Genomic DNA, 27834 nt, shown 5'->3' on the forward strand with positions numbered 1-27834 from the left:
TTTTAGCTCATGTTTTATCGTGCAAATTTATTTTACTAGAACTTATGTGATCCTATTACGTAGATGAAAACGGATGTATTATGTTTTTCTTTTCATGTAGAAATATTTATTTCATTTGGTTTGTAATATTATCATTCGAAAAAAGATTCTGAAGTTGCAGAAATGAATCAGGTAAATACTACTAGTAGATTTTAGCTGATAAATGGCAATGTTAAGAAATTAATGTTCAGAAAAGGAAAAAAATTAGAATTTGTTGTCAAATATTTTTCCTAATATGCATATAATAATATAAGTACTCCTACTAGTTTTTATTGTGAAATATGAGTAATATATATTCTGATATGTATGTGACATGCCTATTTGAAGCAAGGACGATAGTTGTATAAGATCTAACAAAGGATGACATTTACAAATAAATTGAGTAGTAAGTAGTATTTTCTTTTTCAAATTCTGAACACTCAAAACGCTCACATTTTTACTTTTATCCTTTCTCACATAGAAGACAAATTGTGGACCAAAATCAGAGAGGAACAAATTTATTTGCTTCATTTCATCGAAATTAGTTGGGATTCCACCAAATAATTGCTGATAAATAGTCCTGCAAAATCAATTCCCAAGCACCAGTCAGCTCTTCTGAAATATTGGTTGATGCTCTAAAATCTCTCTTTTTTGACAATAATTGAAAATCATACTCTTAATTTATTAACTTCCATTTTACTCAAGGCAGGAATATATTGCCCCTTTATTAGAAAAAGCGAATTTCATAAACAGTCACATAAATAAAGATGTCCCCCACCGTTACCCTTTATTTTCTTGTAGGTGGCTTTAATCAATCTAATTTCTTTTATTTTCTCCCTTGTGGTGTTACTTAAATAGTAAATGTCATAACTCAAAAGACTCATAACCATCCCATTTACTAGACATAAGAAAATATACTTTTGCTATTACTTAAAAACATTAATCAATTAACAAAAAATTTATATCATACCTGCTATTCCAACCCACAAACTCCATTTTCTTCTAAAAGCTGCACCTTCAGACTGCCCTGCATCTATAGATATACAACAAATAAAACTATATTCAAGAAAGCTAGAGACAATTTTAACCTGTTTGTCAATAGAACAACAAATTTTCAAGTTTAAGAAAAGCAGCAAACATCATTTGATTACCTGAATCACAAGTGGAAGTAGAATTCCAGCTCCCACACATGCACAAATCAATGTGTTTATCAACATCATAACCACACGATCCACCAGTAGCTTCACAGGCCCGGCACAGCACCTCACTCCCTTGAACAGAATACCGAACTTGAATCCCGTAAGCCCACTGGCCCGGCCCGCTCACTTTCAACGGCGCCACGCTGTAAGCACTGCTGTATCCCTGGCAGTCCAGCCTGGAAAGGTTCACACTCTTCACACTCTCATACGGCATCGAGCAGCAGTCGGGAGGCCCGGACCCATATACCGGCCCAGCCCGTCTCGGACTAATTATGTCCCAGGCCGGGCAGTTGTAGTACTCGTCGCACCCAAGGCCCGAAACATTTCTGCATGGCATGTGCTTTCCCGGGAAGCCTTGGAAGAGGGGCGATTCGGATGAGCAGCCGAGCAGCATGAACACGTTGTCCGGGCTCGGGCTGAGGTGCGGGGCCCGCCAGGGCTCGACTGCGAAGCCGTTTCCGCGGCGACCCAGCACGATCGAGTCGCACGTCGACATGTGGGGGTCGTGCAGGACGAGGGACCCGTAGGCGTAGTCGATGTCGAGGACGCGGTACGAGCCCGAGGTGATGTGGAGCATGGCGACGTCGTTTATGCAGAAGAGGAGGTCCCGGAAGCCGGGGTGGCCGCAGCCCGGCTGGACCGCGAAAGGGTAGTCGATGGTGAGGTTGCCGCAGAAGGATCTGCAGGTGTTGGTGAGGTTGGAGGTGTGGGCTAAGAAGGGGAGTAGATGGAGAGAGAGTAATAGGATGGGTAAGGAAAGAGTCATTGTTGAAAGTGGGAGTTTAGTGAATGAGGGATGAGAGTGATGGTTCTTGAAAAAAGGGTTTGAGGTGTGAGTGTGATGAGGTGATGATTCTTTGCTTGTTGTGTTGGAGGAATCTTGAATGAATTGTTTATGGGTTTTGGGTGTTAGTTTGGTAAGATTTGGCGGAACTTTGTGTCTTGTTTTCGGTTTGCTTTATTAGATTTTAGTAAAAGAAAGTGTGATTCTGCAGAATGCTTTATGGCTAACCTAGTTAGTTAAGTAAATAGACTGCTCGATTGTATGATACCAAGGCATAACATTATTAGAAGGGATATGTAAAGATCTAGCAACCAAGAGGTCTTTGATCTGTGAAGTAAATGAAACAATATTTCCATAATTGAGCTGAAGCTAATGAAAACTAAATGAAGGTTAGCAATAGACTGACATTAGTAAAATCCATTAGATTTCTTGTATATCAACCGTAACTCCATGATTTCTTGCGTATAAATTGACAAAAATGGAGGATTGGGAGGAGTGTGTTTAAGAAAACTCATATTTGCCAAGCGGAGATCAACGCACCAGCAGTTGAGATTCAGCGTATATATTCTCCTTTGTCTCATCCTCAGCTTCACTGGAAGCTTTTTTGTTCTTCCACTTGAATAATAATTGAGGTGCCAGGAATAGAAGAAGACGGCCACAGTGGTTAAAGGCAGGAAACGTTTCATTCGAACTGTTTCATGACTCCCCGTTCCCTGCGACTTCAAGCAGCAGCAGTAGCAATTAGATTTCGTTCACAGAGATCCAAATTTGGAATAGCAAAACAAGGAAAGATCAGTTTTTTTCAAGCTTATGTTGCAGAAACAAAATGTACAAGTCTGGGCAAAATGAAATGGATGTGACAAAATTACCATTCTCGGGTTTCTTCAATGTGTTCAGCTCTGCCTTTACTGCCATCCGTTTGACAGATTCAGCTGTAATGGATTCACCGATTCAGATGAAAAGTATGTTAGAGATGACATAAAGTGCACAGAGTGCTGCACTAAAATATACACTTATATAGAGATCAATTGGTGTGGAAAGATGCTCCTCATGAACTAGTTTCCACAGCAAGATCCAGATCATCAAGATTATACAGAAGAATAAACTTGCAATTTATTTTGAAACTATTTAACATGCATCATTCCCCTTCCAGAAAACTATGTCCTATGGTTTTTGTAAAGATGCGAGAATAGGAAGTTTAATCACTCTCAAATCAATATTTCACCTTTAAACTGTCTTTTCTTCTTTGCCCTTCTCCTCTTTCTATCTGCCTTTGTTAGCTCAGTTTCTTCTTTAATGTCACCTTTGCCAGAAAATACTTCTTCAGGAGCTAGCATAGCTGCATCAGACACAGCCAGTGGTGCAACCTACAGACAGAAAACAGTTAGATTAGATTTGCGACATAAAATAATTAATGCAATTGATGATCTAAGTGGCTAAGCCCCAAATGTACCTCTTCCATTGCCAGAGCAGGGACATTTGCTTGTATGGACATGTCTTCAATAACCTGTTCAGAATGATAAAATACCATTAATACTCGAAAAGAAGCTTGAAGAAAATTTGGACATAAATGAAAGAAAATTACCGGTTTCGGACAGAAATGGAAATGAGATAGAGCATCCAACTTCAGACAGAGTGTCTTGAATAGCATACTTGCCTGAGAAAGCAAAGAAAGCTAACTATCAGATCAGGTCAACCAAGTTCCAGTGCAACTATAGAAAAAATCATCTCACGTGGATGGCAAAAACAGTTACCATAGGAAGGTGTGTGAGTGTAAGAACATAACTGAATAGAAAGTCAGATTAACGGAACAGTAAATGGCAACAGAGAATAAGGAAATGTAGTTTACGCACTTCTTTCTTTTGTTCATCTGAGAAAGACAATGCAGTAGAGACAAGGCCAGTCTTCTGAGCATACTCATCCTGCATTTAAAGGGGGGAGGGAGGTTGCTTAGTTATGGTAAGAAAAAGCTCCCAGTTCAACAGGCCAGGACTAGTCATAGATTGCAAGCCAACAAATAACAAAACATATAAAATTCAGAACATATTCCACTCGAAAGACTCACCTCATAAAGTTCAGCAAGACCCTTTTTGCTCTTATTTTCATCCTGAAAATTTTGAAATTTGAAGTTGATCAATTTGGCACACCTCAACAAGGGAACAGATGATAGAGATTCAGATAGACAATTACCATCTCTTTTCTCTCTTTTGGTGCCTTGTTTAATAACGTAGGTGGCCTCTGGACATCGTCGAATTGGCCCTAAACATGGTACCAAGCATAATTTTAGCCACATCCATAACAATGAAACGGATTTTGAAAGTCTGATGATAGAAACACAATTTATCTTAGAATACTGATAACAGGAGAAATATATATTAACAAAATGAAAAGAGCTACTACAAGCACACAGACAACATCTTTCCAGATGCCTCTCCCCCTTCAGGAAAGTTGGATACTAAAGAAGAGGATAATGCATAACCACCAAACCTTGCAATAGGGAGGGAGGAGCTAGAAGTTATTTTAAAGATTAAGCCAGAAAATATGCTATCAGTCTTCCCCTTTTGACTAAGAAATATTAGGAGTTAAGGGCTTACTCTCCTCCCTTAGATCAATGGTTTTTCATGATTAGTAGCATGCTGGGAGTGAGACACTGGGTGCTCTCCTTTGTCTGTCCTCACTGCTCACTAGTCAGTCACATAGATTCATACAATATAATACTGTACAGCAGATGTGGCTGAAGCTGTTTAAATAGTAAATAAAAGCAGTCTCTAATGCATGAGAACGAATGAAAACAAGATGCAGCATGGAAGCCGACATACCTCAGTTATACGTTTCATAATTAATTCTTCAAGAGATGCAGTGTCCTCCACTGTTGTAACTGGAGGTGGTCTCACATTTTGGTCAAAATCCATATCGACCTCTAAAGCACTATTTTTTGGTCTTTTAGCAGCACTGACCTGCCATTACACAAAACAATGAAGATACACGAAAACCAACTTGTAAATATATGATCTTGCCATCCAGCCCCCTAAATCATAGCAAGAACTGGGAAAGGGGGCACCAGGTAAATGACAATGAAAAGATAAATATTTGCAAGTTGAAATACATTACCTCGCCCTGCATTGTCCATGTCTTTGGTTCCAAGTTCGCTCTCTCCATTTCTTCTATCTCAGCACGAAGTTTCTCTAGCTCTTTTTCATGGGTAGAAAGACTTTGTTTCGTCTGTGAGATTAGATTCGAGAAGCAAGAAAAAGAAAGATTGAGAGTATGAATTGATTTAGAATTAGGGAGAGCATGGGAAAACATATTATTTCTCCTGTTTCTACTACAAAGATGAGAAGCGATCCGAAAAAAGAAGAGGTGAAGCTTGAATTACTGAGAAACGGGTACTGGCTAGATACATGATACATTTAAGTAACGAAATATTTCAAACTCATAGACTCACCTTGCCCTGCAAATTTTCCTTTTCCAGCTCTTCAACCTTAGCACGGAGTTGCCCTAGCTCTTTCCCTTGGATCGGATGACTTTGTTCATTCTGTAATTACAAGAAACAAGAATATTAAAGAGCAAGAATATCAATGGGTACAATTAAAAGGGATGAGCAAAACAAACAGCTTCAGTTAGATAAGAGATTTCTTGTCCTCACTCCTTCACACAGATGTGGCAATCCAAGAAGGAAAAAAGTGGTTGCAGGGATAATATAGATAACCTGATCACTATCATCAATTTCATGTTCATCCATATCCATGTCATCCGATTCATCATCATACTTAGGCCTTTTCTTCTGGCTGGTTTTCTTTTGAGAAGTAAAAAAGTCATCATACCTAAACCCACAGCACATGATTATGCATTATTAACCATATAAAATAGATTGATTAGTTATTTATCTAGTGTAAAACACTGAATGCATAACAAGGAACAACCTTTCTTGCACACGAAAAGTTCAAACCTCAAAGCACTTTATCTGTGTCTAAACAATAGTGCGTGATTATAGCACATCTAGCCAACAGTGTATCTAATAGCTTAAATTAGAAAACTTTCAACTTTCATTAAGTTGCATCCAAGTTGTATGAAACAACAAAATGTCGAAAAATAGTCCATCAAGTCACAATGCAAGCAGAATCAGTTTGTTAATGACAAAGAGCCCTAACTTTACTAATCTCCATAGAAAAGTTAGATGGAAAAGTAACATGGGATATCCTTGTCTGAAAACCTTATACAATAATCTCAATAAGGGAGTAAAACGAAAAATAGTATCAACCAGACCTCGCATTCTCCATGTCACTCCCATCATCACCATCATCTCCAAGCCCCATAAGTCCAAGCTGTAATAGCCATCATGAAAGTGAGCATTAGCTTGAAGACATTCCAGAAGCCTTTACATATAATCGAAAAATACAACAGCTCATGTAGCAAAACCAAGGCTTTGGCTATCTCAAACCTATTTTTTTGCATATCATACCTCATCATCCTCGTCTTCATCACCTTCTTCATTTTCATCTTCATCGTCCTCATCTGCAATTTGACCTCTCTTCCTCTTAATTTTCTTCTCCTTCTTTAGACCATATTCCCTTTCCTCGTCGTCTACCAAATACTCCTCCAATTCCTTTATCTTCAGAAACTTATCCTCTACTCCCTTCACATTTTCTCCCTCCTCATCCTCATCTTCATTCCCTTCTTCTTCTTCTTCATCTTCATCATCTTCCTCCTCGTCCTCATCTTCATTCCCTTCTTCTTCATCTTCATCATCTTCCTCCTCGTCCTCATCAACATCATCTTCATCATCATCAAAATCCTGACTTTCACTTTCTATGCTATCGTTTTCTTTAATTTTTCCATCTACACGCAAATCATCTTCTTTTACGCCATCTCTATCCAAATTGAATTGCTTTTCGATTTCCGATGGATTCTTCTCGAAATTCCTAACTTGGCGGCGGAGGGAGGAGAGCAGGGGCTGGGCTTGGAGGTCAATTTGCTGCCATATCTGTTCTGCATCAAAGCCTTGCGTTGAGAGACGACTCAATAGAGGTTTAGGAACATAAGGATTAAGGAAAGCGAATAAGCTCTCCGAGGCTAAACGAGCCGACTTGGACAGCTCAGGCGATTGAGTTAAGTAGAGCGCCGGCTCTGTGGATGCAAGACGATGAAGAGCCTCCACACCAGCCTGATTTTCTCCACCGTTAGCGACTGAGACCATGTTGCCGTTGGTAATGGCGATGGCGGAGGCGCGGTGGTTGTAAGTCTTTTAGGGGTTAGGGTTTAAGAGAGAAATAAAATTTTATGTCGGTAAATTTTATTCCACTTAACATCTACTCTTTCTTCAATATTTTAGGACTAATTTTTTGTACCTTCATTTATTTCCTTTGTTTTATATTTTGAATTAGTGTGTAGTATTTTATTTTACGTGTATTCTTACTAATATTATTATCTCACAATATTTACTATATGTCAATCTATAATGCTAAAATGTTTTTTTTAAATTTTTCCTAATTACTATAAACTAATTGGGTAATTGTTTTAAATCCAATTTTTCACGCAAAGTATTAGTGTTCTAAGAAAATATTCTAGTATATCGAGAAGCGTTATATTGATGTATTGTTGTGGGGTGATTACACCATCAATGTTTCAAATTAGTACAAAATGTTTTAAGTTGCATATATCATACAAAAAGTTTGATTGGTGTTTCAAATTAGTACATTCCGTCAAATAACACTAACACCGTTAACTTTTTCTTATTTTTCATGCTTCACTCCAAAAATTAGTGTTTCTTTACAGCATGAAAGCTTCTGTTTGAATTAGTGTTTCATGTTTGAGATCACTACTTGCTACATTTCTCCCATTTTTAATGCTTGTTTGAAGATGATTAATTATTTGTTTCTTCCAATGAAGTTCAGGAGGCTGAGAGTGCAGCAACGGATTAAATGCATGAAATTTGAGCCCGATGATGATAGTGAGCTGCCGGAAATACAATCATCAATTCCTTTCCTTTCTCATGTGGTAACTCTCCTGGATATTCAGCTAATCATTATTCTTTAGTTTACTTGTTGTTGAGGGATTTCTGTAAAATATGTAAAATATGTAGAATTGGATTGAGATAATGGTGAAACCTCCATTGGAGGAAGAAGAAGACGTCGGTAGAGAGAGATATGAGAAAAGGGAAAATTCATTTATGGACTACATTTTGTAAAGTGTTAATGCAAAATACAATGGAAAGCCTTATATATAGGCACAAAATAACAACTAATAAATCCTAAACTAATTCTTAATTCTATTTTTATTTTCAATTCTAACAGCCTCCCTCAAGATGGAAGCACAACAATTGCTACCATCTTGACAACAAGCATCAAATCACAAAACAACTACAAATCTATTCTAGCAACCCTTAGGAGAAAACATCTTGATCTTCAATAGCGATAGGCACATTCAAAAGCCTTGATTGCTGATATAAGAGAGGAGTCAGTTGCTGCTGAAAAAGTTTGAATCAAGCTCCACCCCAAATTTCAGCAGCAACTCCATAGACTTGAGTTGTTATTCACTTCCATCACAAAGGAAACTTATCTTGCAGTTTGGAGTGGTAGGAACCTGCATTATCAGGTACTGTACCTCCAATTGAAAATAAAAGCCAAACAACATGCTAGAACAGAGACTATTTTCCAGATTTTGAACATCTGAGAAACCAAAAAAAATGGAGAAGGAGATTTGTGGAGAAACCGAAAAGAGATTTCGAGAGATTTATAGAGATTCATGAGATTGAGAAACAGAATTGAGATTTCAGATTCACTGAATCCTATTTCAATCTGTGAGAACAGAGAAAACCGATTTAGTTCGGTGATTGAGATTGAGAAACATAATTGATATTTCAGATTCATAGAATCCTATTTCAATCTGTGAGATAAGAGAAATCCGATTTAGATCGGTGATTGAGATTGAGAAACAAAAAAAAAATTGCAGATCTGCGGATTGAACGACCGAAGAGAGAGAAACGATTCAAAAATGAAAAAGGAAAAACAGAGAGATCTGAAGAGAATAAAACCTGAAACGAGATCAATTTTGCATCAGGCTGATAATTGTGGTTAATCGAGCGGCAAACTCCGACAACAAATCACCACGATTGTTCATTATGAACAAAGAGAAAATAGATCGGGAGATAGATCGAGAAACAGAGTGATATGCGGAAGATTTGCGCTCTGATACCATGTAAAATATGTAGAATTGGACTGAGATAATGGAGAAACCTCCATTGGAGGAAGAAGAAGACGTCGGTAGAGAGAGATATGAGAAAAGGGAAAGTTCATTTATGTACTACATTTTGTAAAGTGTTAATGCAAAATACAATGGAAAGCCTTATATATAGGCACAAAATAACAACTAATAAATCCTAAACTAATTCTTAATTCTATTTTTATTTTCAATTCTAATAATTTCCTTTTCCCGTTCGATTGTTATATTCGTTTTCTTTTGATGTTGCCATATGGAGTATTATAAATGTGTTATACAACAGTAGCTAACTCGACTATCCATCTCTTTGATTAGAACACAAGGACGCTGAATAATCTGCATTCGACAATATGGATGATTCGCTTGGCGGTGGAGTGGAGTGAAGCATGAAAAATAAGAAAAAGTTAACGGTGTTAGTGTTATTTGACGGAATGTACTCATTTGAAACACCAATCAAACTTTTTGTATGATATATGCTAACTAAAATGTTTTGTACTAATTTGAAACATTGATGAAACATTTGTATTGTATGCATGGTGTAATTACCCCGTATTGTTGTATAGTAACGTTCTCATAAGCAAAATTGCAAGCGGCCCATAAAAATTTTATTTGGCCGAAAAGTAGGGGTGATTAATGTAATTTACGTAACAAGAGTAGGAAGTGATTCATGTTAAGGTATAGCACGACTTAAATCACTTAGCACAATTTTTTTTTAATTACGTGTCAAAAAAAACACTTTCACTACAACAGAACGAATGGAGCATTATTTTTTTCAAAATGGGTGCAAGATAATACGCGTGTACATGATGCCGGCAATATTCTTAATGTACCACGGCGAGACGGGGCCTTCACAATGTTGAATCGGCCTTGAAGGACCCCACAAGCTCTTTCGACGTCTTGCCGAGCAAACTCTTGATGCTGCGAATAAAGAACCCGTCTCGGGTCTTGCGGATTGCTGAGAGTCTTCACGAAAGTCGACCACCTTGGGTAAATACCATCGGCGAGATAGTAACGCATGTGGTATAGATTTCTGATAAGGCTAATTTCATGCATCGGTTATATGTGAAAAACGTTATAATTTGCTGGGTCTAACACGTTTCCTAAGCCAGGTGTGTGAAGAAAAATCGCTAGATCGAGGAAGTGCTGAAGGAGATGGTCTAGCGAAGGAAAGAAACGAAGTGAGCAGGATTTAAAAGAAAAGAAGGCGTGACAGAGAGAGCCAATAGCTGAGGGCAACAAAGTCTTATCTATACCTCGCTGGGCCCCACTCCAACGCCTATATATAGAAGAGCATGCAACGCACATTATATCATTTTTTCACTCTCTTCTTAGCTCACACACATTGCACACACTTGGGAATGGGAGATCTGGGGTAGTCGGGTACGAAGGGTTATTTTCTTCGAAGTTTCGCAGTTGCAACACCGTCCGAGTGTGGACGAAGATACAATTTCTCTTAATTTCAGTTGTTTACTCGTTTTTGCTGTCGAACTTCACTTTTGGGAGTCGACTTGGTTGTTGATGATACTTATTATCTTTACGCTTTGGTTGATTTGCGTTTAGTAGTTGAATTTCAAATTGATTTACGTAGATCTCTCTGCTGGAAGCTTATTTTTACAAGTATTATGTCGATCTCTATTTTATTTTGATATTGTGGTGTTTGATATGGGAATTTGGTGATAGATCTGTGGTTTATTGACTGTTTGGAGGTTGTTGTTCGAATCTGAAGTGATGAAGTGTTTCTGTTGGTTGGAGTTCGTGTTGGACGCTTGGATCCGGAGTGGATTTAGCGTCTGAGGTTGGATTCGAAGTGAGAAAAGAAAGTTGTTAGATGGATTTGGGTTTTCTTCTTGTTTTCTGTTTTGCTTCGTCTAGCGTCTGCAGATCTGTTCAGTTCTTCGTTGATTATGCATTGATTTGACTTAAAATTAGTTTGCTCTGTTTTGATTTCATTCATGTTAATTTTCTTATGAGTTTTACGCAATTTGGTTGTAGAAGACGATGTCGCTGTTAGTTAGTACTAGAGTTAGTTATTCTGCCAGCTTTTCGTACGTACTCTGCTTTTTCAGTCATGGTCCCCACAGTCAGTTTGTTTCCTAGGTCTAGTAAGTAAAGTAGTTTTCTTAGATCAAGTGTTGAGCAGTTAATTTCCTTTGCAACGTTCTCTTATAATTTCACCTAGGTCTAGCTGTTAGCTTAGGAGTTTTAAAGATTCCCAAGTCAAGTTTAATTTGTTTTCCTCAACCCAAAAAAATGCGTGGCAGCAGCCAACACCAAAAAACACACCCAAATCCTTGAATACGAGTATTACGCATCCTTCTCTGTGGGATCGATCCCTACTTCCCTATACTAGGTTTAGTAAAGTGGTTGAGGGTTTTTGAAAGAAGTGCTCCGTGTGTCCGACGACCGGGATTTCCTGCGACCAACGAGTTCCTAGACCGCGTGATCTAGTGGATTTGCTGGGCCTAGGGAACCTGTTATTTCCTTTTGAACACACTGTACACGCACAATCCAGCACAGTAAACTTTCAATTTCCGTTGACAGTGAAGTCGATCACCGGTGCTACACTATTCAAAACATCATTGAAGAGTGGTAAAGAATAGAGCACGTTCAAGTCGTTGTTGGATCCGGCAACACCGAAATATGCATGCCAAATCCATAGACAGTTGTCGGCGACCGCTTCAAGGATAAGCATTGGGTCGCCGCCTTTGTGGCCACTTAAGTGTTGCCCCCTCCAAGCATTCGGGCAATTCTTCCACTTCCAATGGATGCAGTAAATGCTACCAAGCATACTGGGAAAACCATGGACTATTTCGTGAAAATGAAGCAACCATTGACAATCTTCAGTGGTGAGTGCCCGAAGGAATTCCTCACCGAAAGTAGAACGAACGCCGTCGCAAAAATTTTTGAGGCATAGGATTCCAATTGAGTCACCCACATGCAAATACTCGTCGAAGAGGTCAGCCGTTTGCCCAGTAGCAAGTTGTCTGGGGGCACAAGTATACTTCTGCAACGCCGAGAGACTTTGCCGACCGGTTGCGTCTCTACGTGATTGAAAGTATTCAACACAGACGAACAATGTGTTGACAATACGCATAAACAACCGTTTTGACATGCGAAAACGGCGCCAGAAGTAATCTTTCGGAAACCGCAACAGGTCGGAAAAATAGTCGGCAACGAGCCTTTCGTGGGCTCCCTCCCGGTCACGAGGGATGTAGCGGCGATTTGATCTAGTTGGTCGAGGAGGAGGGGCGGGAGTAGCGGCGGCGACACAGGCTTCATAGGCGGCACTAGGGGTGGGTCGATACGATATATCGTATCGAAAACGTTGTATCGTGTATCGTATCGAAAATATCGATATGAAAGAATTTCATATCGTTATCGTATCGAAAGTTTCGATATAAAAAAATTTCATATCGTTATCGTATCGATATTTCGATATATCGTACCGAAATTCGATATATTGTTTAATATCGATATATATCGAAAATTCCGATATATACTGATATATATCGAAAATAAAATATCGATATATATTGAAAATATCGATATATATCGAAAATATCGATATATCAAAAAATTTCGATATATATCATATTTTCGATATAAAACGATATATCGCGATATAAGGAAATTCATATCGTTATCGTATCGAAAATTACGATATATCGAAAATTCGATAATTTTTGATATTTTTCAATACGATACGAGCGATATATCATTTTTTCGGTATTCTTCCCCAGCCCTAGGCGGCACGATATTGTTCATAGTATTCTTGTTCTTCGCTCTCCGCTTCCACCATGATATCGTTGATATTCATTTTTGAATTTAGAGAGGGTTTGATTGAGAGAGGAAGATGTAGATGAGTTGTATAAAAAATTATGAATGAGAGATAATTTGATGTGAAAAATGGATGATGAATGTGTGTAGTTATAGATGATTTTGGAATTAAAAAAATTCAAAAAATATCAAAAAAACAGTAATAAAACGGCTATATTTTTGGGGATTCGATTTTTTTTTTATTTAATTTTTGTTATTATTTTGGATGTTTTTTTTTAAATGCCAACGGCATTGCCGTTGGCCAATATAAACGCGCCACGTTGCCCTGCTCAACAGCACGGACGTGCTCGATACATCGAGCAGAACCGTGCCGTTGGCAAGAGCACAACGATGGACAGGGGCATGCCGCGCCAACGGCACGGACGCCGTCCTTCCCCACAAACACCGATGTGAATGCTCTAAGACGGAACAGAGAGAATATTATATATCTTCTTTTTTTTCCTCCATCTCATAAAATTCCAAGTTAAGTGTACTTGGCTTGAGAAAATTGTGAGATGAGTAATCCCTAGGAGGATAAAGTAGAATGAAAAGATTTGTGAGGATAAAACACGTTTGCATGTGGGGATAACTGTTAATTAGTGAGCCAAATTGGTACCATTAATAGATAGGTTGAATGTAAATCGTAAATAATTAATGTATCGAAGTATTAGTATTTAAATATTTTTTTTGTTTCAATTCAATTACGATTGTTGGTTATGAAAAAATCACTCATTACTAAATGACTAATACGAATAGGAGTACGAGTACATTAGAAGAGTAAAGGCAACATTTCACATCTCTTCAAACTTGCAAATTGTTACGGCCGTCTCCTTCAACTTTAAAATACAATTATAGCTCGATGGTTACACTCTCTCTCTTCAAACTTGCAATTTGCAATTAGTTTCACATAAACAGTAGACTGAGTAAAGACAACATTTCACATCTCTCATCTTGCAATTAGTCCAAGAACTACCAATGAGAGTGAAAATGATGCGAATCCGGGTAAAGCTAAACCAAGGAAAGTGAGGTGAAGGGGTGATAATGAGCCAAGCCGCAACTGGGGTCAGATTTGAGCAATGATTCGCCTATTCATATGATGTCAAAATTCTATTCAAAGACTACCATTGCCTTCATCGTCGAAAGAGCTTCGCGTGCGTATCTTGAACGACTCAATCGGAGCTCGGATGAGGGAGTTATGGTCATTTTACGAAAGTCGCGCAGTCAAGCAAAGGAGGCTCCAGAAAGTTCACGCGGGCGGGTGTTTTGTTGCATGAAAACACCCGACCGGGTGATTTGTGTCCGAGAAGAATTCAAAAGGCGGGATTTTGAATTATTTTGAGTGCCTTTTCATATTCCAACTCCAGTTTGAGTGACTTTTCATCTCCCAATCTCCCACATCTATAAATAGGGTCTTTTGTATCTTTTGTAATAGATTAGAGATTAGATTGAGTTTAGAAAAAGAGTGTCTCCTTGGTGAGAGTCCCTCCCCATATTGGGTGAGATGAATGTTTGGAAACCAAATCCATAGCCGGGCTATGGTTACTTGGTAGTTAGCCCGAGGTTAGCTACTTGGTATGTTTGCCTTGTGGTTGGTCCGGGACTAGCCACTTGGCAATCTTCACAACTAGTCCCATGTATGTAGTGGCGGAGCTTGAGTGAGAGTATACCCTAGGGGCGGAGCTTGAAAGATTATACCTCTAGTGGCGGAGCTCGAACGAAAGTATACCCTAGTGAGCGGTGTGGCTAGCCGGTGGAGTCGATAATAATGGTTCTTTGTAGCCATTTGCTCACTCCCCAATTTCTTCCATTTCGATCCCCCTCGTCCATTCTATTCTGTTCTATCTTTTTGTGGGATGGAACACCTATCATTTTTAGTGTAATATTTATTTAAGTTTCAATGTAATGTGTTGTTATGTTATTGTTGTAGTGCTTTTAGTTTGTAATTTTTAGTTGTGTTGCTTTTACAAGAATAATTCTTGGGCTAATTTTAGAGATTCTCGTCAAAAAATATCGAAGAATAATCACGGCCGTCTCCTTTTAACTTTTTATGCAATATCACTTTTGTCTCACCTTGCAATTTAGTCTCACATCAACTAAAAAGACTAAAAACATGTGTAGGCATATCTAACAACAGGTGTTTCTTCCTTCTCTTGGTTTTCAAAAATCAAAATAATATAATTTTTTAAGTACATTTCTTCATTCCGGTGCCTACTAGGAGCGGTTAACCGTGTAAATAGTCATTCAACAAAAACAATATATTAATCTCCGATCCCTCAAAAAAAAAAAAAACAATGCATTAATCAAAATCTATATATCTATTTAGATCTAAGAAAAAGCCAATTACTATACAATTATATTTATTAATACTTGTGTATTATGGGGTTCTGAAAGAGCATAGTATTATATTTTTCGTTGACTACGGATTAGGAGTTTCGAGAGCAATGTAGTATCCAAATGTGTACGCCATTTTAAACTTTAATTATGATTAATAAATATTAATTAAAATTAACAAATCAGAATTAGAAATTTATAAATGGAAGCACCACGCTATCAAATTGATTCATACTCAAAATTCAATAAGTATTTCCGTTCACATGTTCAGATGTAGAAAATCGTGCATCTTGCCAAAATAAAGAAACAAAAATAGTTGCCCTAGATTGATCTGTCATTATGAATGAGTCTTAATTAATCTCACCTACAATATTTGCTAGTAGCAATCAACTTGCCAATTGTTGGTAATATTGAAATAACTTGAATTAAATAATTAAATCTGGAAACACACATCGACCGTTAGATTTTGATTTGGGTTGACATAATTAGTTAATACTCCATGAGTTCGTACATACATGACTTAAGCAGTTAAAGCTTTCTAAATTTAAATTTCTTAGTGATCTTCCATTTTAAGTAATACGAATATATGAATTGATTTTCTATTAGGTAGTGTTGAGTTAATTCATTGCAAATCTTAAAACCCCGACGTCAGCAGGATGGCGTCATTCTTGGTTTTAGTTGTTTTGATTAATGCATAATCGAAGTATCTAGTCCATGACTCCATATCCAATGAAGTTTATAACAACATAAAATAATATTGCTCAAATGGCCGTCCAGCCATGATGTCGACCTGTGTACTTATTGATTATCGAGTTAAGTATATAGGAAATAAATTAATTTGCATTATTGATCTATGATTATCTTAAATTAATGAAGACAATTATAAATGTAGGATGTTTCTACAATAATTGACTAATTGTTTACACAAAATATGGTTTCTGCTAGAGGTGGCAAATCGTGCATGTTGTGTCGTTATCGTGACGTCGACGCGATAACGACACAACACGATAACAACAAACACGAACACGACCCGTTAAGAAATCTCCAAACACGAACACGAACACGAACACGACCCACTACGAATACGACACAAACCCATTAACGACACGAGCCACTTGGGTCAACACGACACGATAACAACACATATATGACACGATACAATAACAGCACTACAATTTAGAGACGGGGAGAGACTAAACCTAAACTGGAGAGTGATTTAGAATGAAAAATGAAAAATCTATTTCTACGCTAATACTAAGTGGTCCATTAGACTAAACCTAATTAAATTTTAAAATAAATAAAAAAATAATAATATTATAATATATTAATATTATTTCTTTACATGTAACACGAACACGACACAAAATTTTCGTGTTGTTATCAGTCGACACGATAACGACACGAACCCAATAAGCTTTAACACATACCCATTAATTTCGTGTGGGTTCTTGTCGTGCCAAAAATTGTCAGCTCTAGTTTCTGCCACTTCGCAAACCTATGTATAGGATTTATTCAGTTTTGAATAAATTCTTATATTCCAATTATTACAGTATATATAATTAAATTCCATATCAAATGGATCAGATTCTAAATATTCTATCATTTGGTAGCAAATTATGACAGAATAAAATAAATAAATAAGGATACCTATGTTATTTTAATCTAATCCAGTTTTATAAGGCACGAACTGTGTTTCATAAATAAATTACTCATTGGAACCAATTTATCTCTCATAATATAATTCAAAATATTAAAATTTTCATAACTCTCGATTTAAATTATTTTTTTCACAAAACATATACTACTACTATATCAAATTATTATGATTGCTATACTCATTTCAATCTTTGCAAAATACTGATCGAAATTATGGATTAATCTCAGTCATCTAAAATTAAAAGTCACTTATAATTTGAATTCTCAGTTAACATTTTATTAATAGGTGGTTTGACACTAATACGACCTTACACACATCATATTTCCACTTTGTAAATACAAATCATTACTTCACCATACATTCAATTAAATCTAATATAATCAACATAATTCGATACAATATTGATAACTAAAGCACAAATTGTAACTCAAACATGAAATCTTAACTTAATTTTTGTACGGAAATATATACACAAGCATGGTATATTCCAAAGTTATTACAACTAAAACTTATTTGAAACAACTATGGCGTACACATATCGTTCTACAACGTCAAATAAAACCTCAATTTCCTTGAGCATATATATATGGTGCTACAATAAATCATTCATCCATAGACCAACTAGAGAAGGAAAAGTAACTCCTTCATCACAAACCCTAACATTATAATCTGACTCAACCATGAATGGTTGAGTCCAAAAATCATCATGAAATCCAAAGACTACCAAATCCGAGAAATTATCAGCATCAATCGAGGTTATGGATGACATATTGGAGCAACTTTGCTCCACGGATGAATCAGATCCCAACTCCATCGCAGTCGGAACTGCTATGGAGTTGGGATCTGATGATTCCAAAACGAACGCTTTAGAAGATGACGACGCTCTAGGTTTGATGTGCCTTATCTTTGACTTAATCACACTTGAACTTCCATCTCGAATCTCAGCCTCTTTACCTGATTCAGTTCCAGCCCGATTCTTGAGATATGCGTGCCAATAGTTCTTTACCCCGTTGTCTGTTCTCCCAGGTACCTTTGCTGCTATGACAGACCACCTATATATTTTTCGACGTGGATTCACTAAATTAGACTGGCAATAAAATAATATATTAACTAATTTATGAGAAAATACCATACTTGTTTCCATATTGCTGATGAAGTTTAATAATAAGGTCTCTTTCTTGTTGGGTAAAACCCCCTCGCGTGAGGCCAGGTTTCAAGTAATTCATCCATCGCAATCGGCAGCTCTTTCCGCATCTATCCAGATCTGAAAAAACACCAAACACATTACTACATTTCATCATTGAAATTGAGTAGCAGATCTATGAATACTTTTAATTAATTAGTTGGAGATGAACTGATTTGAATCTTAAAAAAAGAAAGAAAAAGAGAAGACCAGCAAATTTGGGAAGCAGTCGCCAGTTGGAATGGCCGTACTGCTCAACATAAGCTCTCAACTTGTCGTCTTCTTGTTGAGTCCACGCACCTTTCCTCACTCCGTTTTTGTCAACGTATCTTCCTCTTACCATTTTCGCCTTCTCTCACTTTCATCTACAAATAATTCCTATTTCCTATACATAGAATTATTACTACTTCAATTCATGGCTTCGTTAAAAAATACTACTACTACTAGCATATGCCATTTTTTGTTCACTTTAATTCAATTAATACGAGTACTGAATATTAAAATCATATGGATTAGAAAGATGGCATGGCCATTACATTTTGTAGAGTAAAGCTACACATGGAACGACGTCGTTATACTCCAATCTGACTTCCATATCATCAGTCTAGTTATCGTCAAGGTTATTTTTCCGATGGCAAATAAAATAATGTAATAGGAGTCTCATTATTATCTTGTACGTAAAATATAAAGAATTTAGCTAGGCCACCCTTAATTATTTTATACTACTAAATATAGATGCTTATATATAAAAGCTCTTAAACTACTAGTATGGTATTTTTTTCTGGCAATTCAAAAATAATTTGAGTGATGCAGAGAATAAGATCCCACATCTCATAAATTTCCTTATATTTGTAATTTGAACAAATTAGTAGTAGTATATTTTTCATTACCTCTCTTGGTTCATTATTTTCATCTCTTTATAAACACCTAATTAAATTTGCATTTTATAAGATACTCCCTCCATCCCAGTTTTATAGTCACATTTTGCCATAAAAGTCCGTCCCATATTTAGAGTCACATTTAGAATTTTCCATAGTTAGACATAAAATTTTACCCCATTATTCACTAAAATTACACCCAAATGTCATTATCTACATTAAAATAAACCAAAACAAAAATAAAAAAATCAAAAAGTCAAAAGGGACTCACCTTCAACCAACTCACTTCATTTATTACACACTCCACCATCTCACTTCATTTATTACACACTCCACCTCTAACTTCATTAATTACACACTCCACTAAATTCTTAAAGCCCGTGACATAATTAAATGTGACTATAAATGTGGGACGGAGGGAGTATTTATAAGCCAAACACTCGCGCATTGGCCTCAAGCTATTTTGACAATATATATACGTCATATGTGAGTACATATTGCGCTAGATGCTGAGGTCCCTGAGAAATATTATGCTTATATCATCTTTTTACGTGTCATATTTTTAGTGAGCAAATAGCGTTTACTATTGAATTTATTTCTATTTTGAAATATATAATACTTTTGTTCACATGTTCAGACATAGAAAATTATGCATTCCCAAGAATAAATATAATGTTTGCTGTCCTAGATCTGTCATTATTAAAATATTGATGTTTCTTTAGATTTAGGGTGATGCATACAGAAGGCCAACCAACTATTTATTATTTGCTCCTATACTATTTTGGTGGAATTGAAACGACATTCAAAGCTCATTTTCGTGTCTCACTCTACAATCTATATACAGTACATAGTTGTATCATTTTCTTTTCCCATATTTTTTTAAAAAAAAAATTCTTTAATTTTAATTTTAGTTGAATTTTGTAGTTATTATCAAAACATTATCATACATTCGTACCCACAATATATGATTATTTTTATAGAATTTATATTATTATCTCTTTTGTTAAATAAAAAATAACTAACCGAGTTGATAATTTCAAAATAGGATATAATTTTAAAAATTTTAAATTCCAAATAAATACTACTGCATGGTGTATCATTGTATTGTACTGTAATAAATTTTATTTTATAAATATTTATAAATTAATTAAAATAAGGATGAAATATGATAAATAAAACGTAAAAAGTGAGAAACTGAATTTAATCCGTTATCAATCATGCCACCACTTACTAGTACAACTAAATTAGCTTTCAATCAACCTAAATTTTGGAACTCGTCTCAATTTTTCTTATGTGTAACACCTTCGATGATTTTTAGAAAAAATTGATGCACTAGAGAAAAAGATATCAGCTGAATGAATGTATCATTTCTCTACATTAAAAGGGGCCACACATGTATGATTTTATTTAAAAATGTTATACTTATACATATGTTAGGTCCTTCAACCAACCATCAATGGGTACTAATTGCCTAATTAAAGCCCATAAAATGTTACTAGAAAGGACAGTGCATATGATTGACATCATCCAACCATGTACCAAAGAGAGGTGAAAACACATCTCCAGCTCCATCACATTCCCTAAAGCCATAAGCATGATCATAGGAATATGTCTCAACCACAAAAGGCTGAGTCCAAAAACTGTTGTCAACATATTCTTGGGTAGCGGTTGAGGCAACGGAGCAACTTTGCTCCATGGACGAATCAGACCCCAACTCGACAGCAGTTGGAGCCACTGTCGAGTTGAGATCTGATGATTCCAACACAAACACTTGAGAAGACGCCTCTCTACTTTTGACATTTTTTCTAGGCTCATCACACATCTCCGCCTCATCGCCTGTTGTGTTTTGGCGATTCTTGTGTCGCGCGTTCCAATAGTTCTTCACTCCATGGTCCGTTCTCCCCGGTAGCTCAGCTGCTATGACCGACCACCTGTTTTCACACCATTGCCAATTAAGTAACCTTTACTAATTAGAACTACACAATAATGATAAGAAGAAGTCTATATACTTGTTTCCATGCCGACGATGGAGTTTTGCAATAAGATTTTTTTCGTGTTGGGTATAATCCCCGCGGTTGATGCCCGGTTTCAAGTGATTCATCCATCGCAATCTGCAGCCCTTTCCGCATCTATCAAGACCTAATTAACAAATCAATTACCATTTCTCATCAATATATTATACAGATATTCAAATCATAAAATCATAGTACTAATTAAAAAAATAACAAACCTGCAAACTTGGGAAGCAATCGCCAGTTGGAATGGCCGAAACGCTCAATATAAGCTCTTAACTTATCATCTTCTTGTTGAGTCCAGGCGCCCTTCCTCACTCCGTTTTTGTCAACGTAGGTTCCTTTCACCATTTTCGCCTTGTGTCGAATTCTATCTCACTTTTCTCTGCACTTATATACTTTCAATGTTATAACAAGAAATCAAGACTTGTTTAATTAGGTTAAGAACGCGTCTGTGACTTTTTTTGTTGACTTTTGGAAATGAATTTCAGTTAACTTAATCAGTGGTCAATCATGTTTTCGTGATTCTTTTATATTTTCTTCAATGTTTTTTTGTGCTAATAACAAATTTGGCAATGATGAGATATGGTTTATATGCAGATGGTACTAGCATTAATGCCATTGTGTAGTTTCAGTAAATGTTTTTGGATTATTTATATTGCAATTTAGACAAACAGGCATATGATTTGATATGGATTCTGTTTATAAAGGATTTTTAGGGTAATTTTTGGTTGCAAAAAAACAATATATAGATTAATCAAAGTCAGCGGAAAACAAAGAACTCTAATTTGTTTTACTCTCAAGATATACAGTAATGTTATGTTGGAGATATGATAAATTAATAGTGGTAAGACTTTATGACTATCTCACTCACGTCCTTCAATTGGCTGATCAGATGGCCCCTAAGGCTAATTTTGTTCGTACAATTCGATTCAAATGCACATATTTTTTTTTATTGTGTTGCAACATATAAACGGATGGATCATCCTAAAAAGGATCTTATGAGTCTTATATCATAGATTAAAAGTTGGAGTCTGAATTTCACCATCCCAATGAATCTCCACTGACGACTTGAGCATGCAAGCTCAAAAGTTGGACCGGAGGGTACGGTTTTTAATTGGGTATTATGGCGTGGGGCTAATGATGCCTTGTGGATTTTCACTCATCTTGATACTTTTTCATTATAAAAAAAAAAAAATCAAGTCTTATTTCCCTATATATAACAAAAATGTTTAAGGAGTTTTTTTTTTTAAAAAGAAAAAAAATAGTTTAGGTCATTAGATGCACTTTGCATAAGTTAATTCTTATGGAGTACTATATTTTTATGGGTAGATATATATACCCCCAACAAAACTAACTCCCAATAAACCTTTTGAGAAAAATTCTCCATATATCACACAAAACCAAATGAAAAAAATGTTAGCTAAGTGGATGTGTGTAACTCTAGAAAATGAAATGGATAACAATCACATTATTAAAGCAAAACCTTATGAAATACTAAGTGATAGTGATGACTTGCAACCAATTAATTTTTGACAGCATATTATACACCAAGATATTTATAACGCTGAGGTCATAAATAATTGGGTAGATTATGTCATCCTTGTACGTATCAGTGTGAAAACAGATTAAATCATTATTTAATGTTTTCACATGCTTGCAATTTAATAAACATGTTCCCATTGAGTAATTTAGAAACAGTGCATCTTGTTATATTATTGGCAACAGGCCAATAAAAAGATTTAATAGAGCCTTCCTAGATCTGTCATAAATTAAGATGGGTGGTCAACAATTCTTTTTCTTTCAGTTCCAATTATCGCTGAACTGACATGGATGTCGAAACTAATCTGTTACTACTATTATTTCAATTATAGAAGTATTCATTTTCTAACAGACTTATCATTTTATAAATATTAGTCATTTCTTCACATAGAACTAAATACTCATTATATTCCTTATTTCCATCCCTATACAATTATACATACTACTCCTGAACATTTTAAGTGTCTCGTCTCGTGCATATTTTGCTAGCGATAAAGTTCGAATTACACCCCTGAACGCGGCCTGCTTTAAAAATTCAGGCAAAGATGAATTATTAGAGATTGTTACCATTTTTCACGTTGGAAAGTGATCTAGGTTTATCATTAATTAGCTGCGTATCATTAATTTATTGAAATTAATAGATGGATATAATGGATTTAATTTTAGTAATACAACGCGTCCTGCAATAAAATTGCAATTGACATAAGAAAATCAATCATACTATACGGTATATGTTATGTGATTCAAATTTGCTTTTTAGAATTAAATAGTATTCCTTCTTTCCTGAGTAAGAGTCATATATTATTATTTGGTAATGACACGAAATGTACAAAAAGTGGGTTGAATAAGTTAGTAGAATATGAGTCTCACTTTTATATTACTAGTATCACCACCCGTGCTATGCACGGGACAAAATAATTTCAAGAAATGAAGATAAAAATAAAAAATACTGTAGTACGTAAATAATTTTAAATATTTTACACTAAAAAATATCCGCCGATTAAAGTATTCTAACTAAAATAAGTATTGATACAATTATAAACAATATAAACATTTTTACCAATATCAAAAATTAATATTCAGCATACGATTTTATACAATTTAATAATTTTAATATCTAATATGGGTGTAGTAATATACTCCCTCCGTCCCCTATTAGGAGTCACTCTTTGACCGGGCACGGGTTTTAAGAAATGTAAAGAAAAGTTGGTTGAAAAAGTTAGTGGAATGTGAGACCCATTTTTTTTTATATTGATTTAATAATAAAATGTGAGTGAATTGAGTTAGTGGAATGTGGGACCTACTTACTATTTATGGTAAAAATGAAGTATGACTCTTAATTGGGGACGGACCGAAATGGAAAAGTGTGACTGTTAATGGGGGACGGAGGGAGTAACACAAAACATATGAAAAAAGAAGAAAATGGTGGATCAAGAACTACTCAATATACAAATAAAAACAATACCGTAAAAGACCAAAGGCAAAAAATAATATTCTTCTCACATATAAAAACTTCATAATCTCTTTTAAACAAAACATAGATATTCACATATGCAAACAAAAACATAGAAAAACAAACCAACATTTCATAAAATTTGGAAAACTTCTTTGTAAACAACATTAATAGTAGAATCATTTCTACTATCAACATCATCTCCACAAACTAAAATTTTCAGACCTTCACGGCTTGTGACTCTAGATATAGCAACATAAAGCTGTCAATGACTGAATACTGGTTTTTTCAAAAATAATCCAACATGAGAAAGAGAGACCTTGACTCTTATTAATGGTCATCGCATATGACACAGCCAAAGTAAATTGTCGTCGTTGGAATTTGAATGATATCCTTTTATCTAAGTATAATTAATAATGTGAATTATAGAATGCAAATAAGTTTGTCTAAATTAAGTAATCATATGTCTAGTTACATAAATATGAGAAGTAATGCAGTAAAAGCAGTCTTGACTTAAAACCCTGTTAATTATATGGATTATAGATCATAATAAAAACTGATTTTAGTGATAATCAGAACCTCAATCACAACTTCCAGCCTTTCATTTTGTGATAGAACTATAACATTAATCTATATAACAGATTTATATGAATAGAAGACCAACATACATTAGATAATCTAAAATAATGCATTAGTTAGTGAATATAACATTTGCAATAGAATAAAGTTCAATCAACCATTTGAGTGATGTTCTCAATGATTAAGTTAAGACTGATAATTATTTCACTTAAGTATGTGAAAATTAAGATATTAACCCTTATAATTTAACCATTTGAATGATAAAGGCATTAGACAAGTTTGCAATACAATCTCATCAAAAAAGTCTTGAACAGAACCGAAGATGCAAAGCCTTAACATTATCATCAGAAAGAGAAAGTAATGAAGGAACAAAACCATCAACCAAAACAGCAAAAACTAAGATGAGCAGTCTAAAATGATATGTCAACTAAACAACCAAAAGGCAAAACATAGAAACTCCAAAGATTTTTCTCAATCTGATCACCACAAGAAAACCTTCTTTCAATTACTGATTGGAGCAACATCAGCATTATCCACCACTTACACTTTCTTCTTATTCTTTCCTTGATCAGCAGAAATATCAACACAAGTATTAAAATCAGAATCCAAACAACGCTTGACACTGCTTTCAACAATCCACTCACTACCATGATCCTTGGTTACAACAGATAGATCGGGTGTAAGATATCCTTTCTGAGTAACCTAAAATAAAAGTTAAATTTCAGTTAGACAAAAAGTAAGAAAAACAGATACTCTAATTTGGTGAAAAAGTAAAATTACCTCCGAAATGTCTGATCCAAATAGTATATCGGACATCTTCACATCATAATTAAATATTTGTGAGCCAATGTTGACAGGAACATGCTTCTCAACAATTTCTGGAATACTACAAAGTTTGTTCACAGTATAAGGATAATTACGATAATACTCCTTGCTATTCCTGACTTGAACTTTGAATAACAGATTTTGCCCAACAATTTTATCTTCAACTTCCTTAGGAATACAATTCATGGTAGATCTCTACAAAAACAACAATAAATTAAAAACAGCCAACTATAAAACTGAAAATGAATGATAATAGATATACCTCAAATTTACGTCCAATCATATCAGTAACCTTTTTACCCAAAAGCTGAACAACTTCTCTATCCCACAAGAGAAGGGAAACATTGCATGTGTCATCAACAATGTTGACAACAAATCTAAACCTGCATAAGAGATAAAGATAAAGAACTTTAATCATTAATTAATATGAGAACATGCTTTAGATTAACTTATACATACTCTTAAAGATAAAGTCTATTACCTTTTCAGTGCATAAGAGAAAGTCTTCAAACAGAAGTCACGATGAAACTTAGTGTCATCCAAGCATCTAACCTTCTTTACACAAGTCTTGCTAAGTAGAACCATTATCCATAATGGCATTCAATTGATTCAACTTTCCCGAACACCCAATAAGACCCATCCTGTTCAATATTAACAGTAAGAAACTATTCCAATATTAAAACAGAAAGTATAATTAATAGTGTAATTACTGAAACTCTACAATAATATATTGAAAATCAGATTTCAATACCTCTAGACAAACTACATCTTCAATAGACTTCACTTCCAAATCATCAAACTTACTACTCAACCTTTGTGCAGATTGTTCCAATGAAACATGCTGAGTAAAAGTATGATCACCTTGCAATACAAATAAGATTTATTTTATACATTCTAAGCCATAAGTATAAATGCAAAAAAAAAAAAAATGTAAAAAATATGACTAAATAGACAACAAATAAGTAATTATACCTCTTCCTGAAATCCTTAACTTCAATTAGATCTTCATTAATAAGTACCTTGGATGCTTGATAATGAGTAGAAACACCTACCTCACCTAACAAATAAAAGTTAAACCATATAAACAACAAAAATATAGAATTGAGAAACAGAAAGAAAGGTTACAAAAATATTACCTCGGAATAAGTTAGGCTTGCAAAACTGAACTATAACAATAGGGATTGTTCCTTCACTTCTTTTTAAATTGAGACAAATATGAATCAACATTTGACTCCCATATTGTACACACAATTTATTATGCCTGCTTGATAAGGCTAATTTCATGCATCGGTTATATGTGAAAAGCACTATATTTTGCTGGGTCTAACACAGTTTCTAAGCCAGGTGTGTGACAGAATCGCTAGATGCAGGAGATGCTGGAGGGAACGGACTAGCGAAAGAATGAAGGAGAAGTGAGCAGAATTTAAGGAAAAGAAGGCTAGAAGAAGGGAGTCAATAGCTGAGGGCAACAAAGTCTATCTATACCTCGCTGGGCCCACTTCAATGCCTATAAATAGAGGAGCATGCAACACACAAGAGATACAACTTTTTCACTCTTAGCTCTCACACACACACACACTTGGGAAATGGGAGTTCTGGGGTAGTGTAGGTTTCAAGGGGTCAAATCTTCAGAGAAATTCCGTCGTAACACTGTCCGCGTGAAGGCGAAGATACAATCTATTTACTTTCGGTTCTTTTGCACTCTATTTCGTTCGAACTTCACTTTTGGAAGTCGATTGGGTTGTTGATGTTACTGATTATCTATGCATTTCTTAGTTTTCGTTATATTTGTGTTATTTCGTGCTGATCTACGTTGATCCTGCTGTTAAGAGTTTTTATTTCGGCGAGTTGCATGTTAATCTCTGTTTCTGTCACTTTGGTGGTCGATCTGGGGAATTTGGCTGTAGATCTGCGGTGTTGTTGTTGATCAGAGGTTGTTGGTTGAATCTGAAGTTATGAAATGTTTTTTTTTGCTGGAGTTTATGTCGGATGCTTGGATCCGGAGTGGATTTAGCATCCGAGGTTGGATTTGAACAGGGGAAGTCGAGTTATGCATGGATTTTGAGTTTTCTGTTTACTTTCTGTTTTACTTCGTCTAGCATCCGTAGATCTGTTTAGTTCTTAATTGTTCATCATTTAATCGTTAAAATCCAGTCTGCTCTGTTTCCGATTATGCTCGTACCTGTTTCTTCTGAGTTTTTATGCAAATTGGTTGAAGAAGATGATGTCGCTGTTAGTTAGTACCTTAGTTAGTTGTTTTTCCAGCTTTTCGTTCGTACTCTGCCTTTTCAGTTATGGTCCCTACCGTCGGTTTATTTCTCAGATCTAGGTAATTTAAA

The 27834-nt window shown here is 35.5% G+C and overlaps 4 protein-coding genes across 5 annotated transcripts; all 4 read right to left on the bottom strand.

Moving 5' to 3' along the window:
* Positions 1 to 305: 305 nt before the first annotated feature.
* Positions 306 to 2203, bottom strand: LOC125188286 (uncharacterized). The gene is made up of 3 exons (XM_048085060.2): positions 1170 to 2203; positions 989 to 1051; positions 306 to 598 (listed from the first exon to the last, which is right to left on the bottom strand). Exons 1-3 carry the CDS (start codon positions 1981 to 1983, stop codon positions 546 to 548), a joined length of 930 nt encoding a protein of 309 aa, XP_047941017.1. The 5' UTR covers positions 1984 to 2203; the 3' UTR covers positions 306 to 545.
* A 205-nt stretch (positions 2204 to 2408) lies between these two features.
* On the bottom strand, positions 2409 to 7289 carry LOC125188285 (M phase phosphoprotein 10). Of its 2 annotated transcripts, none has more exons than XM_048085059.2 (14): positions 6464 to 7289; positions 6268 to 6326; positions 5711 to 5825; positions 5447 to 5536; positions 5113 to 5223; positions 4821 to 4958; positions 4192 to 4260; positions 4067 to 4108; positions 3855 to 3923; positions 3587 to 3658; positions 3455 to 3508; positions 3227 to 3368; positions 2871 to 2933; positions 2409 to 2714 (listed from the first exon to the last, which is right to left on the bottom strand). In XM_048085059.2, the coding sequence occupies exons 1-14, from the start codon at positions 7196 to 7198 to the stop codon at positions 2698 to 2700; spliced, it is 1776 nt and encodes a 591-aa protein (XP_047941016.1). In that variant the 5' UTR covers positions 7199 to 7289; the 3' UTR covers positions 2409 to 2697. The 2 variants fall into 2 exon arrangements, with proteins under 2 accessions (XP_047941016.1, XP_047941015.1); XM_048085058.2 differs by having other exon boundaries at positions 2409 to 2720.
* A 10326-nt stretch (positions 7290 to 17615) lies between these two features.
* LOC148926839 (transcription factor MYB15-like) lies at positions 17616 to 18549 on the bottom strand. The gene is made up of 3 exons (XM_089057987.1): positions 18417 to 18549; positions 18158 to 18287; positions 17616 to 18075 (listed from the first exon to the last, which is right to left on the bottom strand). Exons 1-3 carry the CDS (start codon positions 18547 to 18549, stop codon positions 17616 to 17618), a joined length of 723 nt encoding a protein of 240 aa, XP_088914113.1.
* Positions 18550 to 20423: 1874 nt separating this feature from the next.
* Positions 20424 to 21447, bottom strand: LOC148926840 (transcription factor MYB8-like). The gene is made up of 3 exons (XM_089057970.1): positions 21315 to 21447; positions 21094 to 21223; positions 20424 to 21015 (listed from the first exon to the last, which is right to left on the bottom strand). Exons 1-3 carry the CDS (start codon positions 21445 to 21447, stop codon positions 20580 to 20582), a joined length of 699 nt encoding a protein of 232 aa, XP_088914096.1. The 3' UTR covers positions 20424 to 20579.
* Between the last annotated feature and the right edge of the window lie 6387 nt (positions 21448 to 27834).

Source organism: Salvia hispanica, chromosome 5 (genome assembly GCF_029641045.1).
Source record: "Salvia hispanica isolate PSC_SH4W2 chromosome 5, Shi_PSC_v1, whole genome shotgun sequence".
NCBI lineage: Eukaryota > Viridiplantae > Streptophyta > Magnoliopsida > Lamiales > Lamiaceae > Salvia > Salvia hispanica.